At 40.4% G+C, this 23,636-nt stretch overlaps 1 protein-coding gene across 2 annotated transcripts in view; it reads left to right on the top strand.

Annotated features, from left to right (window-relative positions):
* ccdc180 (coiled-coil domain containing 180) overlaps positions 1 to 23,636 on the top strand; it is a 133,147-nt gene that overhangs the window by 91,782 nt on the left and 17,729 nt on the right. Inside the window, exons 22-33 of one of the 2 annotated variants that reach the window (XM_043720427.2) lie at positions 4,148 to 4,323; positions 5,040 to 5,220; positions 6,385 to 6,531; positions 6,868 to 7,012; positions 9,791 to 9,907; positions 11,883 to 11,981; positions 12,470 to 12,556; positions 14,293 to 14,459; positions 17,172 to 17,239; positions 18,730 to 18,814; positions 21,582 to 21,656; positions 23,100 to 23,166. In XM_043720427.2, the coding sequence (XP_043576362.2) occupies positions 4,148 to 4,323; positions 5,040 to 5,220; positions 6,385 to 6,531; positions 6,868 to 7,012; positions 9,791 to 9,907; positions 11,883 to 11,981; positions 12,470 to 12,556; positions 14,293 to 14,459; positions 17,172 to 17,239; positions 18,730 to 18,814; positions 21,582 to 21,656; positions 23,100 to 23,166 (1,414 nt within the window). Of the gene's footprint in view, positions 1 to 4,147; positions 4,324 to 5,039; positions 5,221 to 6,384; positions 6,532 to 6,867; positions 7,013 to 9,790; positions 9,908 to 11,882; positions 11,982 to 12,469; positions 12,557 to 14,292; positions 14,460 to 17,171; positions 17,240 to 18,726; positions 18,815 to 21,581; positions 21,657 to 23,099; positions 23,167 to 23,636 lie in introns of both variants that reach the window. The other variant, XM_043720426.2, reaches the window with a different exon arrangement.

Below are 23,636 nucleotides of genomic sequence, written 5' to 3'. Positions count from 1 at the left end.
ATTACAGGAGCTAAACTATCAGAGTTGGGCGGATGAATCATTTTGCTTAGAAATCTCTGGTGACAGTAAAATTCAAAATCTAGGCTTTTCCTTTTAATAAACCATCACTAATTCTCCCATGTCACCAATCAAAGTGAGTTCTAGGCTTCCAACGCAGAGCAAAATATTTGAGTCTAATTTAAGATGATGTAACGAGGGCTGCATAATGACTGTTAGTGAAGCATTGATCTGTGTGAGTCACATAGTCCAAAGGCTGCCGGGGTCTATTTCTCTTCAAAATATTTTGTAATTCAACCGGTTCTGCTGCATCTCTGGAGCAGATGGAGTTTGAACCCAGGCCTCCTGGCTCAGAGTAGGGGCACTACCACTGCACCACAAGAACTCTCTATTTCTGTTCGAATTTTATTGAAGACACTTGAAGCAACTAAATCATTTATATATGTAAGCTAATGCTGTTATTGTGATAATTTAATTTTTTTGTCCAAAATAGTTATTCTGTTACCTTTTTTCTGAAGTTACTAATTTAAAACAAAATTTCAAACATATTTGGGGTGATTTTATTGGTTCCCAAACACTGCTCACTCGGTTATTGTATTTAATTTTATTATTTTATTTTCATTGTATTTAATCCTAACACTGTGGTGGAGGCAAATTTCTTCATTTCAAACGGGAATTGGATAGCACCAGAAAGGAAACCATTTGTAAGACAACCGGAAAGGAAAGAGTGAGTAGGACTGGATAAATTACTCCTGCAGAGACTGGTCTGGACTCAAAGGGTTTCTGCACTGGAACCATTGTAAGTAAAGTCAACAAAGTCCCAGACTATTAGGGCAGCATGGTGGCTCAGAGTGATTAGCACTGCTGCCTCACAATGGCAGGAACTTGGGTTTGATTCTACCCTTGGGTGACTGTCTGTGTGGGGCTTGCACATTCTCCACATGGATGTAGGTTTGCTCGCTGAACTGGAAGGTTCACTTTTAGACATTTCATCACTATACTAGGTAACATCTTCAGTGAGCCTCCGGATGAAGCACTGCTGGTGTTTCCTGCTTTCTATTCCTTTGTTTGGGTTTCCTTGGGTTGGTGATGTCATTTCCCATGATGGCATCATTTCCTATAGTGGTTTCATTTCCTGTTCTTTTTCTCAGGGGTTGGTAAATGGGTCCAAGCCAATGTGTTTGTTGATAGAGTTCCGGTTGGAATGCTATGCTTCTAGGAATTCTCGTGTATGTCTCTGTTTGGCTTGTCCTAGGAAGGATGTGTTGTCCCAGTCGAAGTGGTATCCTTCCTTATCTGTATGTGAGGATACTAGTGAGAGAGGGTCATGTTGTTTTGTGGCTAATTGATGTTCATGTATCCTGCTGGCTAGTTTTCTGCCTGTTTGTCCAATGTAGTGTTTGTTACAGTTCTTGCAAGGTATTTTGTAAATAACATTAGTTTGTGTGGGGTTTCCTCTGGGTGCTTTGATTTCCTCCCACCGTTCAAAGATGTACAGATTAGATGGAGTGACCATGCTAAATGCAGGCTTACAGGGTGGATCTGGATGGGATGCTCTTTGGAGGGTCAGTGCAGACCCGCTGGGCCAAATGGCCTCTTTCTGCACTCTTTCCCATGATTCTATAATGGGGTTGTTCTCTCATTAGAGGGAGACAATGTTAAGTTTAAACTGAGGGTCACCACACCTCAGACATAGGGTGAGGTTGACAAGGCAAGACTTTCATGGTGGCTTCAGTCAGTACAGGAATTAAACATCACTCTTTATCACAAATCAGACCTCCAGCCACCCAAGCGGTAATTCTCTGATATTTGGATGAGTGTTTAAGACCAGAAGAAAACTGGGAAAAGTAGGCCATTTGGCCCCTCAAGCCATTCAATAGGATCATAGTTGATACAAATATTCCCACACATTCACTTTCCTGCCCTTTCCCCAAAACCCTTGATTCTCCAACTGATCAAGAATCTATCACAGCCTTAAATATACACAAGGGCTCTGCCTCAACACCTTGTTGTTAACTTTTTGTATATCTTTAGTAGATTGTTGATTGGTACTTTGGATACATTCCTTCTCTATACATCTGTGAATAGTTTCATTTTTTTTCAAGTTACTTAAGGGAACTGGAAGAAAATGCAAAACAGAAATTGATGGGAAAAGTATGACAGTTGAAATTTGACAGATAAAATGTATCATACATTTTTGTCTCTAGCAGTGGATTTCTGTGGTGTTACAGTAAGCTAGGGGATTTTCTGTTTACTTTTACAGATCATTATAGCATAAAATTAGTTGAAACTAAAGTAAGTTAAAGCTAAAATTAGTTGACTCTAAGTTTAGTCTTCCAGTAAACACCCTGACTTTGTAAAGGCTAATTAAGAAGGAAGGTATGCATTTTCTGGCATCAGCTATTCTGGAAATTTTACAATCCCAAATGCAAATTTTTCTGTGACACTGAAACTTCCACAAGTGTGTGTTACCTGATGGACACATAGAGTCATACAGCACAGAACCAGACCCTTTGGCCCGACCAGTCCGTGCCAAACATAATCCCAAACTAAACTAGTCCCACTTGCCTACTCCTGGCCCATATCCCTCCAAACCATCCCTGTTCATGTACCTGTCCAAAATGTCTTGTTTTTTAATATAATTTTATTGAAAAAATAATTTTTTTAAATATTATAACAAATACAAACAATACAAAGAAAGAACACAAAAAATCCAACCTGCCCTCATATACAAATGTATAAATATATATAGAAAAATATATAATAAAAAAACCCATCTAACTACTTAACTAAATAAATAATAACCAACAACAAGCTAATAGATAGTAATAACTCAGCCAAACATGACACTCATACATTCGCAGTTCCTCCTCTTTGGATATTGGACTCATAAAACACATTTGTTACAGTTATTTAAAAGCCCTTGTTAGTGTGGCAGATAAATCTGTGTCCAGGTATTTCAAAAATGGCTGCCATGTCTAATAGAAATTCTCAGTTTTGTGGTGTACCATACTTGTGAGAAAATCCAAGGGGACATGCTCCATAACAATCTTCCGCCCCAACCCGAAAGGTCCAGGGGTTTTCAGATATCCAATCTAGCAAAATATTCTTTTTTGCACAGAAAGTGAGGATGTTGAAAAGTTTTTTGTTGTGCGCATCTGCAGGGAACACACTAGGCAGGCCAAGAAGAAGAGAGATCAGGTCATTCTCCATCTTTACACCCAAAATCCCCTTCATTGCACCCACCACAGCACTCCAGTATGTCCAAAATGTCTTTTAATTGTACCCCATATCCACCACTTCCTCGGAAGTTCAGTCCTCCCTCTGTGTAAAAACATTGCCCCTCATGTCTTCTTTAAATCTCTCTCCTCTCACCTTAAAAATGTGACCCTGGTCGTGAAATCCCCCATCCTAGGGAAAAGACACTTACAATTAACTCTATCTATTCCCTTCATTATTTTATAAACTTCTATCAGATCGCCTCCCAACATCCTACTCTCCTGTGAAAAAAGTCCCAGCCTATCAAGCTTTCTTTATAAATCATACTTTCCATAACAGCAACATCCTAGTAAATCTCTTCTGAACCCTCTCAAGCTTAATCACATCCTTCCTCTAACTGGGTGATCAGTACTGGACACAGTGCTCCAGAAGAGGCCTCACCAATGTCCCATACAATCTCAACATAATGTCCCAACTCCGATACTCAAAGGACTGAGCAAGGAAGGCAATTGTGCTAATCAGCTTTTTAACCACCCTGTCTATATGTGACACAAACATCAAAGAATTATGTACCTGAACCCTTAGGTCGCTCTGTTATATAGCACTACCCAAGCTTCTAACATTAATTGTCTAAGCCCTACCCTTGTTTGTTGTACCAAAATGCAATTATCCTAATGCTTATAGATAGATACAGGAAGGGCATCAGCAAAGATGATGAAGATTTGATATATGGCTCTAAGCTACTTGAAATTTATTTGACTCATCACATCTGTTGAGTGGATTACTAACTGATAATTCATTTTCAGTATTCATGCACTGTAACCTGTAACTACAATGACAACTTGTGATTGTATTTCTTCTTTCTGCTTATTACCACCAGACTTGTGTAGTGTTTCTTTTTGCTAAATCAAATGTCTCTTCATCTATTCAGGGTGCGCTTGAATTTCTTTGAACTCTTAGAGAGTTGGTTTGACAAAGCCATGAATAATGCCAAGGATATTACTGTGATCAAGAAGAAAGAGCTTAAAGCGGAGTTGGAGCTGCAAATGCACCTGCATGAGCCCAGAGGAAAACGCATTAAGATGGATGTATTCAATGTCAGAGCTGGTAAAGTACCAGTGCTGTGTCTGAAGTACCTGTACATACAAACTGAAAGGGTCCAGTTAGTCATTGCCATCCCTATGTCTCAGTTGGTGAATGTGCCACTATATTTTGTTGTGCATATATACCTGCAAGAACCTTGATTTGATTACAATCAGAGTTACAGTGAGAATGTTATAATAAGTAGCAAAGTGGCTGAAGTTGGAGGAGAAAATAAAAGGCAAAGGATTTGTTTGTGATGTACGGTCACTAATACTAGAACATCATTGACAATATGTGTTGAGATCTGGGTTGATCTAAGATCCCAGCCACTGTCGATAACATGTCAAGGAAAGCAGCCAGTATTTGTGAAGAGACAAAAAAACTGCAGATGCTGGTATCCAAGTAGATGGGCAGGAGGCTGGAAGAACACAGCAAGCCAGCCATCATCAGGAGGTGCAGAAATCAACATTTCGGGTATACCCCTCCTTCGGGACTGGTGGTGTGTGTGTGTGTGTATGTGTGTGTGTGTGTGTGGTGTGTGTGTGTGTGTGTGTGTGTGGTGTGTGTGTGTGTGTGTGTGTGTAAGTGGGATAGGTTCCTAATTGCTTGAGCCTTTCCAGGTCGCCAATATGTGCCATTTTCTGGGTGTCCAGACTCTTCCGCCATTGTTACAGCAGGTGAATGAGGGAACCCCTGTTATGTTCCACTTTATCCTTCTTACCATTGACCTTGTCTTACAGTGGAACTGCGCCTGCACAGAGAGAAAGTCGAACGTCACTGTAAAGGAGTGGATGAAGTTTTGACAAAACTGAAGAAGGATTTCAAAGCAGTTCAATCAGAGCACTGCAACTTCATTGTGGAGTTCCGTAACAACATTCACAACTTGGAGGAGATCTTTAAAACTGCAAATAAATCTGAAAGGTGAATCATCTTTAGAAGGTGCATGTAAAGAGCTCCTCTCTGTTATGCGAACTTGCACCGACCTGAGTCAGGATTTTCCCCATGGCTTGGGGGTCCCTAAACAACGCTGGGGTTATTTGGGCAACACTGGAGGGCAACAGTCTCATGGGAGTAAGTTCCCCCAAATTAATCAATTATTAACTAGACATTTTATTTGCTGACCAATTTAGAACAATGGGAAAGCTGTTGGAATTTAGGCAAAAGTGAGGACTGCAGATGCTAGAGATCAGAGTCTAGATTAGAGTGGTGCTGGAAAAGCACAGCAGGTCGGGCAGCATCCGAGGAGCAGGAAAATCGACATTTCGGGCAAAAGCCCTTCAGCAGGAATTCATTCATTCCTGATGAAGGGCTTTTGCCTGAAACGTCGACTCTCCTGCTCCTCGGATGCTGCCTGACCTGCTGTGCTTTTCCAGCACCACACTAAGCACTGGGAATCTGTCAAGTAATGATTTACATTTTAATTTTTTTTCTGAGCTTGTTTCAGAACACTAAACTGCATTTGTTTCCAATTTACCTTCAAGTACATCTGTCAATGAAGCTCCTGTGATGGTCCTAGATAGGAAATTCTAGAATCATAACTGAGCCATAATTTAGGAACAGCAATACTTGTTCAAATCAGGATGTTGTGAGACTTGTAGGATGATGATGTTCCCAGGGCAGACACAAGGGTCACAGCACTGTTCTTCTGCTTAGTTTATTACTTTATAAATTAAGATGAGTCACTGGTGTAGTGATAATGTTACTAATCCAGAGGTACCAAAGTAATGTTCTGGTGACAAAGGTTCAAATCTCATCATAGCAGCTTCTGGAATTTTAATTCAATAAATTAAGAAAACCTGGAATTAGAATCTAGTGTCAGTAATAGTGATCATGAGCCTGTCAAGAATTAGTAGGAAATCCCTTTATGGCTCACTAATGTCCTTTTTGAAAGAAAATCTGTCATCCTTTTTTTGGTCTGACCTCCATGTGATTCCAGATCGTAACAAGCTTATGAGCTTCTGAGATTGTCTAGCAAGTCACTCAGTTCAAGGGCAGTTAGGAATGAGCAACAAATGCTGTCTTGTCAGTGATGCCCACATCCCATTAAAAATTTTAAAAGTATTCCTCTGTCTTGCTTTATCCTAGGCTAATAAATTTACTAAAGTCCCTTCACAACAGGCAGGAAAAATACATGGATTCTGTCAATACGTTACTTCGCGAATTTCAGAATATGCTGGACAAAACTCTAGGAAAATTGCAGGATGACAATGCGCAGTTTATCGCATCATTCAGGTACTGTAAAATGTTTGAACTTGTGCTTTATTAAGGACTCCAAACCGCAGAAGTGACCATTTAATATTTTTAATCAGGAAAGAGGTTGAAAGCTGAATACTAGAGTGCATAAGTTTAAATGTAGGGTTCCAAGGGTAACCAAGTTGTAGAACAAAGCTTCTCAGGAGAGTCTTTGAAATATCCAATATTAAGGGGTAAATGGGCAATTAGAAAATTATTAAGTGATGCTATTAGAAGTGGGCAGGTGGATAAATCTATCAAAAGAAACTGAGCTGTTAAGTTGTTTTCCTGATTGTAAACAAAATCTGTTTTGTTGTGTGATGCTTTGTCTTTTAGGTTATTTGCAAATGGTGGTAACTATACACCGAAAGAAATTGAGGAGTACAATGAGAGAATCGAGGTGATAGCCAGTGGCATTGCCAATACAGAAGGGATAATTATGGTTGATTTAGAAATCATGGAGGCCATGTCCTTAGAGCAGGTACATAAAATGTTTGTTTTTATGTATTTAAAATGAAAGCTGCCTGCAAATGTGGATTACAGTAAACTCACTCATTAGTTTCTGAGGTTTTTGTACAGAGCTTACCAAAATCTAGGTCCTAGTGGGATTGCGAACTGAAATGTTGGGGCTGGGAGCTCCGAGGCAGCAATGGCTGTCAAAGAGCTCCAACCAAATGTCAACACCTTTAAGACTACTTTAAACCCTGGCATTTTCTTAAGGTGGGCATGGGCTATCATTGAGGCCTGATTCCTGTTCCAAAAATTCCCAGTGAATAGGTTTCAAGCCATACCAGACTCAACATGTTAACTCTGTTTCTATCCCCATCAATGCTGCTAGCCATGCTGAGTTTCTCTGTGTTTGCTTCAGATTTCCAGCATCTGCAATATTGTGCTTTTAACCATTATTTTTATTTAGTGCATGCAAATCCCCAGAGTCAAGTAACGGTCTCCTCATCTGCTGCATTTAAGGTGACTAGTACACTAAGTAGTCTATAGAGGATACACTCCTCAGCATTGTTTGTGTCTCTCTTCATGTGTGTAAGGATCCCAGCGATGTCATATGTTTTAAGCACTTAACAGAGGCAGGGACATATATGAGGGGGAAAATACAACAGGGAAGATAAGTGGGAGCAGGTGGCTCTGATAGTTGCCAATGGTTTGGCATTGAGGACATGAATGGAGTGCTGCAAGATGTTTAATGACCTCCCGTTTGTTGTCAGTGAGTGAATGCCTGTAAAGTGTTGGCAGGACAGACCCTTCTTGCAGCTGCATGCATTGTCAGCCATAATACTTCGACAGGCATTAAGTGAAACAGTGAAGATCAAGATGACTCAGTGAATGTTAAATCAGCATTTAGTGCTGACTAACATCATGAGCTGCCTGCTCTGCAGACTTCCTGGTACACTCACGAAATATCCAAGCTATGGCCCCTCTGTTACATTGCTAACAATATAGGAAAGTCCTAGCAATACTACCACATGCCTCATATACTTCTCCGGCAATGTTTATTGTGAAAATGGCTTGAAAATTGAGTGGTCTCCTTCTGCTGAGATCTATCTTCATACCCTTGAAAGCACCTTTTTTTTCAATTCATTCACAGGATACAGGCATCATTGCCTGGATCAGCATTTATTGCCCAGCCCTAGTTGCCTTCAAGGAGGTAGTGGTGAGCTGCCTTCTTCAATCACTAAGTCCATTGTCAACTTTGTCATCTCTGTTGCCTTTGCTCCTTTTTTTAATGCTGTAATGTAAGAGGAACTATAACTATAATCCCCGTGACTGGAAGCACATTATGTGTTCAGAAACCATTCGAAAGTACAAAATACTTTCAAATGTCTGCCAGCAGTCCCTGAAGGTGTAAGCAACTTCTCACAGTTTATCCAACACCCAAACACTTCCACTAACCCAGGGACAACATGTAGATAGTCAAAAATAATCCCCGTGCAGGTTGGATACTGGTGCCTTTAACAGCTCTAATTGAGAATTCCCCCTCACATAGCTGAATATATGGTCAGCTATGCTAGTTTGAGAGGGCATTAACTGGAGCAGCAAGGACCACAATGGCTGTTCTTTTGTCAAATCGACATTGACTAGCATCATGATCTGTCCATTCTGCATGCTTTAGGTGTACACTTGAAGTGCCTGGGCTTTATCCCTCCACAATGTGGCATTTGGCACATGCCTGTCAAATGCTAATCAAGCATTGTAAATAAAAAGAAAAACTGCAAATACCAGAAATGCACAGCAGACTTGTTAGCATCTGAATTGAATTGAATTGAATTTATTGTCATGTGTACCGAGGCACTGTGAAAAGCTTTGTCTTGCGAGCAATACAGGCAGATCACATAGTTGAGTAGCACAGATAAGTAAATAATAGGTAAACAGCGGCAAAAACAAAAGCACAGGGACAAGCAAATGTGAAGAGTTTGTGAGTTCATTCAGTATTCTAACAAAAGTAGGATAGAAACTGTTTCTAAACCAGCTGGTGCGTGTGTTCAGGCTTCTGTACCTTCTCCCCGATGGTTGAGGTTGTAGAAAAACATTGCCAGGATGGGATGGATCTTTGAGAATGCTGGTGGCCTTTCCTCGACAGTGGGCCTGGAAGATGGATTCTGTAGATGGGAGGTTGGTCTTTGTGATTGTCTGGGCTGAGTTCACCACTCTCTGTAACCATCTCCGATCTTGAATGGTACAGTTGCCATACCAGGTAGTGACATATCCAGACAGAATGCTCTCGATGGTGCACCTATAAAAGTTGGCAAGGGTATTTGCCATCATGCTAAATCTCCTCAGCTGCCTGAGGAAGAAGAGACATTGTTGGGCCTTTGTAACCAGTGCGTCCACATGAAGAGTCCAAGAAAGCTTGTTGTGGATGACCACTTCCAGGAGCTTGACACTCTCCACTCATCCCACTTCTGTGCTGTTAATGTGGAGGGGAGTATGAGTAACATCCTGCTGAAAGTCAATAATGAGTTCCTTGGTTTTGCCAGCATTGAGAGCTAGGTTGTTCTCAGTGCATCATTTTTCCAGGTCTTCCACCTCCCGTCTGTAGTCTGTTTCGTCACCATCTGAGATTCGACCGAAAGGTGGAGCCTTCAACCAGTATGTCTGCATGTGTCCTTTTAAACTTATAGCTGCAGACAGTTCTATTTTATCGTTATGCACCCTGCAGATTGTAATTATTCTTGTAAAGATTCTTAGGAATCATGAGTCACAGTGTGATATTGAATATGTAACTTCTGCTCATTCTTTCAAAAAGTCTACTGCAGTGATCAAAGAGGTAGAAGACAAATATACACGTTACACATTGGATTTGATCTTCATTGAGAAAATTAAACGATTTCTGACTAACACTCAGACAAAAATTAAAACTGAGGTAAGGGGAGTTTTTCTGAGTCATTCCAATTTAAGAGCGAATGTTGTGAAAGTTTAAATAGTCTTTCTGCACCAACAAAGTAGGAAAATAATCTATCAACAGCTTCTCTGCTTGTTGAATGAACAATACAGCCTAGAGCAGCCCTGGTGTAATCTTTGGTTTGTGCTGAGTTAATGAATCTCAGTTTATGGTAGCTTTGGAGATGCTAAATCTCTCCTGGGGCGAGAAAGAGAAAACTAACGTTTCCTGTTCCTAACAGGTCTCCTACTAGTTGGTGCACTTTTGGATATCTGGTAAGGACCAGTGAGTTTGATGAAATCCATAAACCTCGTATTTTAGATAGCTTTCACAATTTTGCTCGGAAATCCTTAACACAAGGAAGCCCTCTTGCTAAATTTACACGCCATTAATACAAAAGGGGAATTTTCACTCTTCCCAGTGCTGCATTCCTCTCTTTGTCCTCAGTGATCTCCCATTTGAGGAGCACTGAATCTTCTTTCCCCCAATGGAGGAGGCCACAGTCTTGTGTAAATACTGATTGGGATCCCTACAAGGATTAAAGGACCCAGGAAGCATTAAGACCGCCACCTGAAATGAAAAGGCACCACAGCGTTTCTGCTAGGCTTGGAAAAGCTGGTGAGAGAGTCAAAGAAGCCCTCCACATAAGAAAAAGGTTGGCATTTTGGGATCCAGAGGTCAGTCTGGGTCCCAGAGGGAGATTTACAAACACCCCTGTCTGAGAATTCTTCACCCTGCCGCTCATAGCAGGGCCCCCTCCCAAAGCCAACTTCCCCACCACTCATTCAAAAGCCACTGGTCTGTCAAGGATGGATCTTTAACTGGAGCAGCCATTCTTCTTCCTCACCTCTTTTGCCCCCATCAAATGCATGATTTGGTAAGAGCACTTGCATGAAGCTTGGTAGTTAAAATATCCCTGGCCTGAAGCTTTGGTTTGCTCAGGAATTACACTTCACAGTCATCTTTCTCTGTCCATCCCAAAAGGTGCTCTGGTTAAAATTGTGCCCATAATGACCAAAATAAGTTTTCTTCTGAAGACTGAAAAATGCTATCCAATATTTTCTGATTTAACAATGATATATAGCATTAAAAATGCAACTCGTGACTGCTTTCAGTTTATTCTTTGAAATGATAATATGAGTCACTTGTCTGCCCATTCTGTGTTAATCAACATAAGTATATTGTATCCATGGTAAGGGGGTCCACAGTTTACAAACACTCATGTTTACGAATGCAATACCATACAGTGGTGTAATTTTAAATATCCAACATACAAACATTTCCTGTATTTTCTTACAAGCAGCTGTTTTACATTGTCCTGCATTATGTTCTGAATTGAGTACAAATCAGTTTGTGAACAGACTCAGGGACAGAGCCTGTTCACAACCCAAGGACTGCCTGTAGTTACATAGATTTCAGAAACTCAGTCCACAGAGATCTACTAACTGTAGGTTTCGGGATTAGAGTCATTGGCAACAGTTTACGTACAGGATATGCACACTAAATGTTTATATCGATAGTTTCAAACATTAAATGTTGAGATAAACACATGACCAAACATTGTGACAATGAGTTGGAGAGTGAGTGATTTCAAATAGCATATACAGTGGATATAATATGGTTAACATACTACAAATTTGCTTATAGCATGGAGTCCCATGACCCCCAAGAAAGGTAAACTTTTCTTTAGTTAAAAATAGGAGATTAAAAATAGGAGAAAATAAGTATTTTTTATAATTAATAGCAGTCAGGTAATGAGCTAGTTTTAGTATTGTGTTCAATGGTGACGTGTTAAGCTCAGAGATTAGAATACTCAACCTGCATTTCGCACGACTTTCCAGTTCTTGGCAATAAAAGAAAATGTGTCAGGAGTACAGAATCATATAGTTTATCCTGCAGACCTTTATGCAATTTATGAGAATAATCTTATTTCTAATATGACATGACCATGTTGCAGGTGGCCCTCAGCAACAGCCATACGCAGAATATAGCTTCCCATCTTCAACAGTTTGAAATAAAAATAGATGCATGTGCCCGACCCAATCTGGATAAAGAAGTGAGTTGAATTTCTACTGCAATTAGCTCTTCTTTTGCAAAGTTTTACTCTGTATTTACAAATCAATCTGTGATTTTACCTTTGCTGTTGTACTATTTTTAACCCCTATTTATCACCATCAATGCCTAAATTCTCCCAGACCATCTGCAGTAATATATTATTCTCTACTGATTGAAACTTAAATCCCTACTTGAACTTCCCACTGCAGTTTTACACTTTGTGCATTTTGATAATGATTGCAGGAGACAACCCAAAAGTCAGTGGTCTCACTAATGGTTGGATAGCCTTGGTTATGGCAATCCTTGCCTGGTAGAGGCAATGGGAGGTCTCTTGCTGGCTCTGTAAATAGCTGATGAGACCCCCTACCTCCACAACAAGGCTTCACCTGATCATTTTTATTAGCATTCTAAAGCAGAGACAGCAAAAATAGACCTCGTTTGGAGAGATTTCAGTTACTGTTGGTAATATAGTTGATACTCCCTCTCCAGGTTGTGTTGCCTAAGGAACTGTATCACTTCTCCAAGATTATCCAGGACCTTGTGGAAAAGAGGGCTCTTTATCTCAACTGTTTGGTGGTAAGCATGAACTGTATTGGTGTGTCTGTTTTGCAGGAAACATTGCCTGATAAACACATTTGGTAAATTATAAGGCTTGAATGGTAACGAAACTGAGAACAGAAAAGCCCTGGGTTTAATCTTCAGCATGTGCTATTTGGTTTTAAACTTATGAAATGAGACTGAAGACATGACTTAGCTTTTGCAAGTAGCACCTGTAAAACTATTTATTTTGTTACTGAATTACAAGTTATTTTGTTCTTAATGTTTGGAATAGTTTTCATGCATCCTGATTGCTGCATTCTATATTTCCTTTCATGAACCTCTTCCAATTATTTGTTTTCTAACCTTCTCACCAGAACATTGCTGCCTGCTGAATTGACACTTGTAGATCTTCCGCCTTGGAACACTTCAACCCCAGGGCATCAATGTGGACATCACCAGTTTCCTCATTTTCCGTTCCCCCACGTTACCCTAGTTCCAACCTGCCAGCTCAGCACCATCCTCATGACCGGTCCTACCTGCCAATCTTCCTTCCCACCTATCGGCTCCGTCCTCCTCTCTGACCTATCACCTTCATCTCCACCTCCATCCATCTATTGTACTCTTAGCTACCTTCTCCCTAACCCCAACCCCCTCCCATTTATCTCTCCACCCCAGAGGCTCCCTGCCTCATTCCTGACGAAGGGCTTTTGCCCGAAGTGTCGATTTTCCTGCTTCTCGGATGCTGCCTGACCTGCTGTGCTTTTCCAGCACCACTCTTATCTTGCCTCTGATCTCCAGCATCTGCAGTCCTTACTTTTGCCTACTTGTAGATCCCCTATCAATTTAATCAACGATCCATCGAGAACTACCTTGTAGGAAATACCACTTCACCTTCAACATCAGCATCATCTCTTGACATGCTCCCATGTGTACAGAGAACATGAAGAATTTAATAAAATGAACTGGCCATGGGATTTCCTGTGAAGTCAGTCTACTATTGAACAGATACACAGTCCATGTAACCCAACCATTGTGCCAGGCCCAAGTCTTTACCCTTGTATTGACACTTAGTAATAGCATTCAAGTAAAGGTGTAGTAACTCATTGTAATTTCAGTACCGAGCACCTTTAATACACCATTTCTACCAACCCCCAAAAGCCAAGATAGGAGTGGTATCTCCTATCGCGGAGTGGCACGGTGACTCAGTGGTTAGCATTGCTGCCTCACAGCACCAGAGTCCCAGGTTCGATTCCAGCCTCGGGCAACTGTCTGTGTGGAGTTTGCACATTCTCCCCGTGTCTGTGTGGGTTTCCTCCGGGTGCTCCGGTTTCCTCCCACAGTCCAAAGATGTGCAGGTCAGGTGAATTGGCCATGCTAAATTGCCCATTGTGTTAGGTGCGTTAGTTAGAGGGGAATGGGTCTGGGTGGGTTACTCCTCGGAGGGTCGGTGTGGACTTGTTGGGCCGAAGGGCCTGTTTCCACATTGTAGGGATTCTAATCTAATCAAGCTCATCAAAGGTAAACAGCAACTGGTGGCATCACTTTGTGCCATATTTTTCACTTTGATCCTCGCCCTGCAATATTAATAGGGCAAGTTCAGAACCAATGGTATGTGATTCATATTCACAATTTTGTTTGGGATAGAAAAATGACTTTAATGCAGTGAGCATAGTCTTCATCAATGCTAATCAATCAAAACACTTGAATAAAAAATAATTGTCAATCGTTAACTATTTGAACAACTAGGTTTCTTATATTTGTCTTCATCCTAGGATCCAGTTGTAACAGAAGATCCCCTCCAAGGGCCAGTTGCCACAGCCGCTCATGTTGAGTTTCAGACACGGGAGACTAAAATAAATGAGAATCTGCTGCTGCCCACCAGAAAGGGAAAAGTCTCCACTGAAGATGTGGCTGTTGCTGTTGTCAAAGAATTATTACAGTTAAGTGAAATTGGGTTCATGCTTTCACTGGCATAAGCAGGAAACTGATTGCAGCATAGAATTTCAGAAATGTGCACCCTACCAATTCTCAATTGGGTTAAAGTTCCCTGACCCACAAAACTAATGCTAATTAGTAGTGTACTTCCTGATTCTTTAGGTTACATTCCACAACCCAGCAGTGAAAAGGGGACTGTAGGCAATGCCAAGTGTAAAAGGGAGAATGGCATACACAGGTCACTCTACTGATGTACAAATGACATAATCTGCCTTTTATCTATCTTGAATATTTTTCATCTCTTACATAACATGAATACAGTTATTCAATCTTGTATTCGGTATGTTTTGAGGTGTCTACCAAAGTCATTCAATCTTTGACACCATCCATACATTTATCATGGGCAACTGGATAATAATCAAAAAGGGAGCTTTGGCTATTTCCCCTTCCCTATCCCAGGAACACTGGACCAGAATCTTTTGAATGTCTTTGGCTTTGGAAATTGTACAAGAAGATAGGGTGATTGCCAATGTAACGTCTTTGCTCAAAAAACTAGAAAGGAAAAAGCAATAGACCAGTCAGACCAACATTGGTAACATTCTACACATTATCACACGAAACCAAGCCATGGATGTTTGGAAACGTATGTTGATTAAGGACAGCTGATGTAGATTTGTAGGTGACAAAGTGTTTCTGATAGAGTCAAAAAGGCGTAGAGATATACAGCACGGAAACAGACCCTTCAGTCCAACTCATCCATGCCGACCAGATGTCCTGTATAGGTCTAGTCCCATTTGCCAGCATTTGGCCCATGTCCCTCTAAATCTTCGTATTCATATACTCATCTAGATGCCTTTTAAATGTTGTAATTGTACCAGTCTCCACTACTTCCTCTGGCACCCGATTCCAGACGTGCACCATCCTCTTCATGAATAAGTTGCTCCTTAGGTCCCTTTTATTTCTTTCCCCTCTCACCTTAAACCTATGCCCTCTAGTTTTGGACTTCGCCACCTTAGAGAAAAGGCCTTGCCTGTTAACACTATCCATGCCCCTCATGATTTTATAAACCTCTATAAGGTCAGTCCTTAGTCTCCACACTCCAAGGAAAACAGCCCCAGCCTATTCAGCCTTTCCCTATAGCTCAAACCCTCCAACCCTGGCAACATCCTCGAACATCTTTTCTGAACCCTTTCAAGTTTCACAACATGGCAGGGAGACCAGAATTGCAAGCAATACTCCAAAGATGGCTAAACCAATGTCCTGTACAGCTGCAACATGACCTTCCAACTCCTATATTCAATGCACTGACTAATAAAGGCAAACATACTAAACGCTTTCTTTACTATCCTATCTGCCTACGACTCCACTTTCAAGGAACAATGAACCTGCACTCCAAGGTCTCTTTGTTCAGCAACACTCCACAGGATCTTACCATTAAGTGTATAAATCCTGCCCTGATTTGCCTTTCCAAAATGCAGCACCCATATTTATCTAAATTAATCTCCATCTGCCACTCTTCGGCCCATTGGCCCACCTGATCAAGATCCCGTTATAGCTGGAAATGTGTTGCTGGAAAAGCGCAACAGGTCAGACAGCATCCAGGGAACAGGAGAATCGACGTTTCGGGCATAAGCCCTTCTTCAGGGCTTATGCCCGAAACGTCGATTCTCCTGTTCCTTGGATGCTGTCTGACCTGCTGCGCTTTTCCAGCAACACATTTCCAGCTCTGATCTCCAGCATCTGCAGACCTCACTTTCTCCTCCAAGATCCCGTTATAATCTATCAGAATATAGTGAAGGGTATTGGTAATGGACAAGTTGTAGATTTTTAAAAAGGCATCATGTAAGAAGTTTTTAAATGCATTAATTAACATATCATTTCTGTGAACGGGTTCACTTGCCCACTGTCCCTATGGTTTTCTGTCCCGAAAATGGCCTGGGTAAGGAACAGAGGTGAGACAGCATTCTGAGGAAGAGTCGCCGGACCTGAAACTTTAACTTTGATTTCCCTTTACTGATGCTGTCAGACATGCTGAGCTTTTCCAGCAATTTCTGTTTGTGTTTGTGACAGTGTATGCCATTATCTACCCTCACCCACTTACATCTTAACCTGCTTCCATCAGCAAAATCTGGCCCAAGACTTTTCTCAGCAGAATAGAAATGATTAAGAGGAATTCTGATTGAGATGGTCAAAATTGAGGGATTGGGATATAGTGAATGGTAACTAGAGGACATAAAGTTAAGATAATTACCAAAAGAATAGAAGATATGGTTTAGAGAATTTGGAGGGTTGGAGGGGAAAACTCATTCCGTTAGTGTTATTTTGAGCGTCCATGCACCAGCTATATCAATGGGCTGCTCAGTATTCTTCATCGCTATCAATGAGGAAACTTGTGTGACCTCATTGCAGTGTCTAGTACTGCCTGAAGCAATGCTACATTAATAAATTGCTCCCTCATGCAAAGAGTTTAATGAGGTAACCTGTCAGAAACAGTAGTTGGAGCAGAATCAATTTAGAAGGGAAATGCATATATATTTGAAAATGAAAATTGTGAAAGGGAATGGGGAGTGGCAATGGAATTGAATGAAGTGGATGGCCCTTTCAAGTAGTTGGCATCTCCCCACTCCGTCAAACATTGAACTTTCATAATGCAATGCTACAATTCTGTATTGACTATGTAGTAATTTTGTACTGTTCGAAAAATTGTAACTTGCAGTGCCCATAAATCAGAAGTGTTACCTGATACAGACATTGATACAGCTGATGAAGTATCTACAGTTAAAGGTAATATAGAACAGAATCCCTTCTGTTTCCAGCACTACTCACCAAATGAACAAAAGAGTAATATCTGGGCAACATGGTGGATGTATACCAATCTCCCCTTTGATTCGTATACTCACTGAAAAACACAGAACAAGGATTGCCACTACCCCCTATAAATTGTGGAATTGGTGATAACACACTTTCATATTTGACTTGGGATTGGGTGGGGGCGAACAAAAATTAACTGCACGGTGATTGTATCTTTAGAGCACGTATATGTAGATATCAGATTGAAACTCGGTTGGTACAATCAATTTTTGAATATGCTCTGACATTGTTGCAAACAATACACAAGAAATGGGAATATTACTGGAGAGTCACCAACTCTCCAAAAGAAACTCTATCATTAAATGAGCTAAAGTTGGAAATAAATTTGACTTCTGTAACAGGTTTGCTTTATAACTGCTTTTTGTTTTTGTTATGGAATCCCCTGAAGCGAGTGGCATCTGAGAGAGTCGGGCGGCACGGTGGCACAGTGGTTAGCACTGCTGCCTCACAGCGCCAGAGACCCGGGTTCAATTCCCGACTCAGGCAACCGACTGTGTGGAGTTTGCACATTCTCCCCGTGTCTGCGTGGGTTTCCTCCGGGTGCTCCGGTTTCCTCCCACAGTCCAAAGATGTGCAGGGTCAGGTGAATTGGCCATGCTAAATTGCGCGTAGTGTTAGGTAAAAAGGGGTACATGTAGGGGTATGGGTGGGTTGCGCTTTGGCAGGTCGGTGTGGACTTGTTGGGCCGAAGGGCCTGTTTCCACACTGTAAGTAATCTAATCTAAGAGTCAATGAAAAATGACACATTTACAGAGCAGAGACAGTAGGACCTACTGCACTCTCAGCTACCTCCCCTCCAGCCCCACCCGAAGCTCCCAGCCTCATTCCTGAAGAAGGGCTCCGGGCCGGAATATCGATTTTCCTGCTCCTCGGATGTTGCACGGCCTGTTGTGCTTTTCCAGTAACAAACTCTCAACATTTACAGAGCGATTGTCTGGAAGTTATCAAACTATACCTTTTTTAAAAAAAAATCAGTTTTCTTTCTTTATTCCCCAACTTTAATATATACACCTAATGCAAAGATCTGCATCACAGCTTCAAAGATATTGTAACCTTATCCAGGCACACTGCAACAGAAGGCTCTGAATCTTAATTAAGAATGGGAAACTCTGCATAGTTTCTCTCTGGGGCAGTGAGACTAATTATAACATTATTGTCGTCATCACATTAGGATCAATTAACTTAATTGGAAATTGAAGTTTTTATTTATAAGGCTCACCCTACATCATCGTTCACGAATAGAACCCTAAATTAAGCTTTTGAAGCAGCTTACTGAGGTGTCGCACACTTCTGTCTTTATAGAATAACAATAAAATTCACAAAAATTCAGAATTTGACTGGTATGTGGAATACTGGCAGTGGCTTCATTGAAAATCATCTTGCCTCTTCATTCACTTTAGCAGCATCTCAAGCATCATTTGGTTCTGGTTCCCAAAATGCGCGCTCTGTAGCTATGTCCTCCAGAGGACAAAAGACAACAACACCTAGGTCAGTAAAAATGAATAGCTGAAACATTTTTTTTGTAATTGTTATGTCTGTGGAATTCTATGTTAGCTTGTCTAATTTTAAAATTTACTTTGTACCTCTATTTAAACTGGTCCTTTAGCTCAGATGATGGCAGTAATCGGGATCTCTCTTCTTTCTCTACTCTATTGTCCTCATTTTGAAAGAGTATTTCAGGTATTGCTGTCAGGCTTTGCTGAGAGAGATATTGTCTTTATTTCCCTAAAGGACCTCAGTTAGTCTAACTTACTGCAAATCCCTTTGAAGGCTCCAAATCTTTAGCAGAAGAAGGTAATTGATCTCAGTGTGTATTGACTCTCTTCGCTAAAAGCGTGGCCAGTCCAGTGGGAAATGAGGGTATTCAAAAATAATTATTTAAGCATAAGAGTGTGAGAACAGCGATAAAGTTCCAAGTCAGGATGGGATGTGGTTTGGAGGAGAACTTGCAGATGGTGATGCTCCCATGTGTCAGCTGCTCTTGTTCCTCTAGGTGGTAGAAGTTGAGGTTTTGCAAAGTGCTGTCAAACAAGCTTTGGTGATTGCCCTGTCTTCTTGGTGACACACACTGCTTGGGCTGCCAGAGCAGTTTGCATGTGTTGCTGGAAGTTTCTTTATGTAATCTCCAGCCCCCATTGTCCTAGAAAATCAAGGAGCCTTCTGCCCATACTATCCAGCTTCGGTATCTTTTTTAGTTAATACAAAAATAATAAAACAAAAATTAAAGGATACCTTATTTCATAATGACCCTTTAATCTGCAGCACTTTTATTTATTGTGGAAAAACAAGTTGCAGCAATTGTTTTCTCAATAATGACTCATTGAAGGTGAGTGTAACATGAACACAAAATCTATCTGCCCAGTCTGAGGTTAATCAACTAGCTCAGATTGTTAACAGATCCAGTTGCATCTCCGTACCAACGATGGCCTACTGTTATAGGATGGATATTATTAAGCTAAAACAGATTCAGAAAAGATTTACTAGGTTGTTACCAGGTATGGAAGGGTCGAGTTGTAAAGAAACGCTAAGAGCATATGGGATTGAGAGGTGACCTTACAGAGTCAAAAAAGAAGCAAAAGTAATGAGTGGTGGAGATAGGGTTAATGGTAGATGTCTTTACCCTAGGATGGAGTATTTCATGACTAGGGGGCATAGTTTAAAGATGAAAGGAGAGAGATTTTGAAAAGACAGTGGGTGGTTCGCATGTGGAATGAACTCCCAAAGGAAGTGTTGGATGCAGGCACAATTTAAAACATTCAAAAGAGACCTAGATAAGTACATGAATTAGAAAGATTTGGAGGGACGTGGGCCGGGAGCTGGGATTAGTTCAGTTTGGGATTATGATCAACGTGGACTGTTTGGACCAAAGGGAATGTTTCTATGCTGTATTACTTTATGACTCTATAACCAATTAGCAACTTCTTCTCATTCTGTATTCCTTTTCAATGTTTGTTTTCTTGCATTTTATAAACACTTTGATTTGTACCTCTTTTTAGCAATGTTTAAGGAAAAATAGTTTCTCATTAATTTTTGAATTAATAATTAATTAATTTTTAAATAAATGATTTCAAACAGAGAACAACTTTGATAATTGGTAACTGATGCCTTTGGAATAAATAATTCTTTAGGATTTCTGCAAAGCAGCTGTGAATTGAGCTCCTCTATCAAAAACCATGAACAAAATACTGAACAAAACTCTGGCATCGAAGAGCACATACCACCAGGGAATTGTGATTTTCTCTTAACGAATCCTGATTTCAGTGTTGCTGCTGAAATTGCTTCGATCACTGTGATTGGTCTGAGATTAATGCAGCAGATATTGCAGATATTTTTGAACAGCCAATATAGCTGATGCACATGACAATCAGAAACTCATCACAGGATGTAGTTATCTCCTGCACTGTAACAATTCTGTGATTCTGTGAAATATCTCCTGTTTAACCTACTGCCTTTACCCACTCTGAGCCAGGATAAACAGACCAGGAATGGTATCAGCAGCAAATTGTTTATTCACCTTAGCCACCAGCCATTATTCTTAATTTGGAAATTCCAACTCACATGGTAGTTTTATCAATAATTAGTCATTTGGCCTGTAAAGTCTGCTCTGCCTTTCGATAAGATCATGTCTGATCTGATCGTGGCCTCAACTTCACTTTTCCTACTTACCCCATTATCCTTTCACTTCCTTTCCCCGTTTTTATTTTCATTCCCTTCTTCCCTGACTCCCGGCTCTATTCTAAATGATAAATCAAGAGACTGCCATAATAATTGATTGTGTGAAGCACTTTGTGACTTATCAACTTGATATTGCATCATATAAATTTAAATCTGTGATTTGGCATTTTTGTTGGAACATATCTGTTAATCCAAACATTTTCTATTTTGACCCAATTGTTAGCCAATTGTGAAATTATTACTTCAGCAATATGGTCGGTCTACACTGAATTGTACCTTTTACATCAACTGCATTGTCAGAGGGTTAAAACTTGCCAGAGTCTCCTAAAGTAATTGAAAGACTTTAATTTTCATTGATGAATTTCACAGAATCTCCAGTGATTTTATAGATTCTGTGCCTCACTAAACTGCAGCACTAACTGTAGGTTATAATTTAATCCCAAATTCCTTCCTTTGGGTTTATTTGCAAAATCGTTTGTTCTGTTTTGACTATTTTGTGTTTGATATCTCAGTTAGCTAACATATTCACTATGGTAAAAGGTCAGAGAAGAACCACAACTAAACATCTCTAATTTTACAGTGCAGTCAAATATTCCAAGATAAACCGTTTTGACCCAAAATATCAAGTTTTTGGAGAAACAGTAGAAGAATCTGAGTAAGTAAAATATAAATGTGCTAGTTATGTATTTTTGTAATAAGTAATTACAAGCTCGTTGCTTTCTGTTAGTCGTATGAACTGAGAAGATAATTTAACAAATTTCATGCTCAAATGCTGCTCGGTTGCATTTCATCTCCTGTAGTATATTCCTATCTATTCCTAGTTACCTGAATGGCCCAGATTTTGCTGTAACAATCACTGTAAAAGTGTCAGTGTTTGCCATCATTATTTCTCTGAAACAATCCCAACCTCTGGAGTCTGAGCTGAAACTTTTAGGACTCTGAGCAATGTGGGCTATGTCAAGGTTTGTGACAGAGAAGTCCAGTGAGGATTATCTTAACATCAGGAGCATTCCATTTCATCTTTTAGACATTTTAACAAATAGTGTGGAAAGTTTTTCACTGGGCAATGGCTGGTTCCCAATTAAGGGGGATTATTGCCTGTTAAAAACCTTGTTAACATCTCAACTCGTCCCTTTACTATTCATCTTACGATCTTACCAAGTGTGCCAAACTAGTTGTCGAGAAAGCGGTGCACAATGGTGAGAGGAACTTGGAGGGTCAAACCTGTTATATAAAATAGACCATGCTCATGCCACTGTCAGTACCTTAACAATCCAGTGTGGAGGTATTTGAAGGATTGTTCAGCTGTAATCCAAACAAATCCTGAGCTTGGACAATCTTCTGGGACCCATTTAAACGTCCGCAACTATCTAGGTCCATTACTGTGGGTTTGTCAAGGGTTTTCGGGAAAGGGACTGAAGCAGTGGTAAATTCCAACAGCATCAGGCCTTCACATGTTGGGCACCACACCTTAGAAAGAATATATTGGCTTTATAGGCAGTACAATGTAGGTTTAAAGAATGATACTTAAATTTCAGGCATTAAGTTATGAGCAGAGATTAGAAAAGTTAGGCCTGTTTTCTCTAGAACGTAGAATGTTAAGTAAGGGTAATATTATTGAAGTCTTGAAGATGTTAACAGGAAAAGACAGTGTAATAAAAGATAAACTATTTCCACTGGTTGGGGAGTTTTGAACTAGGGGCATAATCTGAGACTGTTTAGGAGAGATGTTAGGAAGCATTTCTACACACAAAGGGTGATAGATTTTTTGGAACTCTCTTCCACAAAAAGCAGCAGATGCTGGATCAGTTGTTACTTTTTAAATCTGAGAAAGATCATTCTTTGTTAAGCAAAACTAAAAAGGAACATGGACCAGAGGAATTAGGCCACAGATCAGTAATGATCTCACTGAATGATGGAACAGACTTGAGGGGCTGAATGGCCTACTCCTGGTCCTAGGTTTCTGTGCTCCGAAATGGAGACTCTTGCCCATCTGTAATAGGCATTCCCAGTGAACACTTACGATGTACTGTTCACAATGCTGACCACACCTTACTATTATGTGTGAAACTTTAATGTGGATCATTCTTTCTTTCAGCCAATTTAAAGGATCAATAACATTCATTTTGTGGGAGAATACTAATGCTTTACTGGCTGTTGCTGAGGTGAGCAATTATTTTGTTCTTTGATTGCAATACAAGAGTTTAGCACTGTGCCATGATTTCTCCTTTGCAATATACATTTACATATCATGTTGTATAGTAAGAACATCAGACAATACAGCCTCTCAAGCTCCTTCTAGTTTATAAGTTCATAACATATAGGAGCAGAATTAGGCTATTGGGCCTGCTCTGCCATTCAATCATGGCTGTTGGATTCAGCATTTTATAAATAACCTTCCACACCCTTGTCATTTGTTTTTCTGTCTGTCTCCTTTCAGTTCCATCATGCGAACAGTATTTCGGTCTGACATGACCTTTCTTAATGTGATGCCTAGGGGATTTGGATGACATCAAACCTTGTTGTAATGAGCTAAATGGGCACTCGAAATAACTCCACAGAGGCCAGTATCCCATCACCAAGTCACCCTTTATTTACGTGTGCACAGTACATGGGCTCTGACCAGCCAGCTCAG

Source organism: Chiloscyllium plagiosum, unplaced genomic scaffold (assembly GCF_037043375.1).
Source record: "Chiloscyllium plagiosum isolate Xiang-an unplaced genomic scaffold, Cpla_swu_hap1 HiC_scaffold_21, whole genome shotgun sequence".
NCBI classification, from domain to species: domain Eukaryota; kingdom Metazoa; phylum Chordata; class Chondrichthyes; order Orectolobiformes; family Hemiscylliidae; genus Chiloscyllium; species Chiloscyllium plagiosum.
Note: the sequence above shows the minus strand (reverse complement) of the source record. Positions and strands in the feature narration are given on the sequence as shown.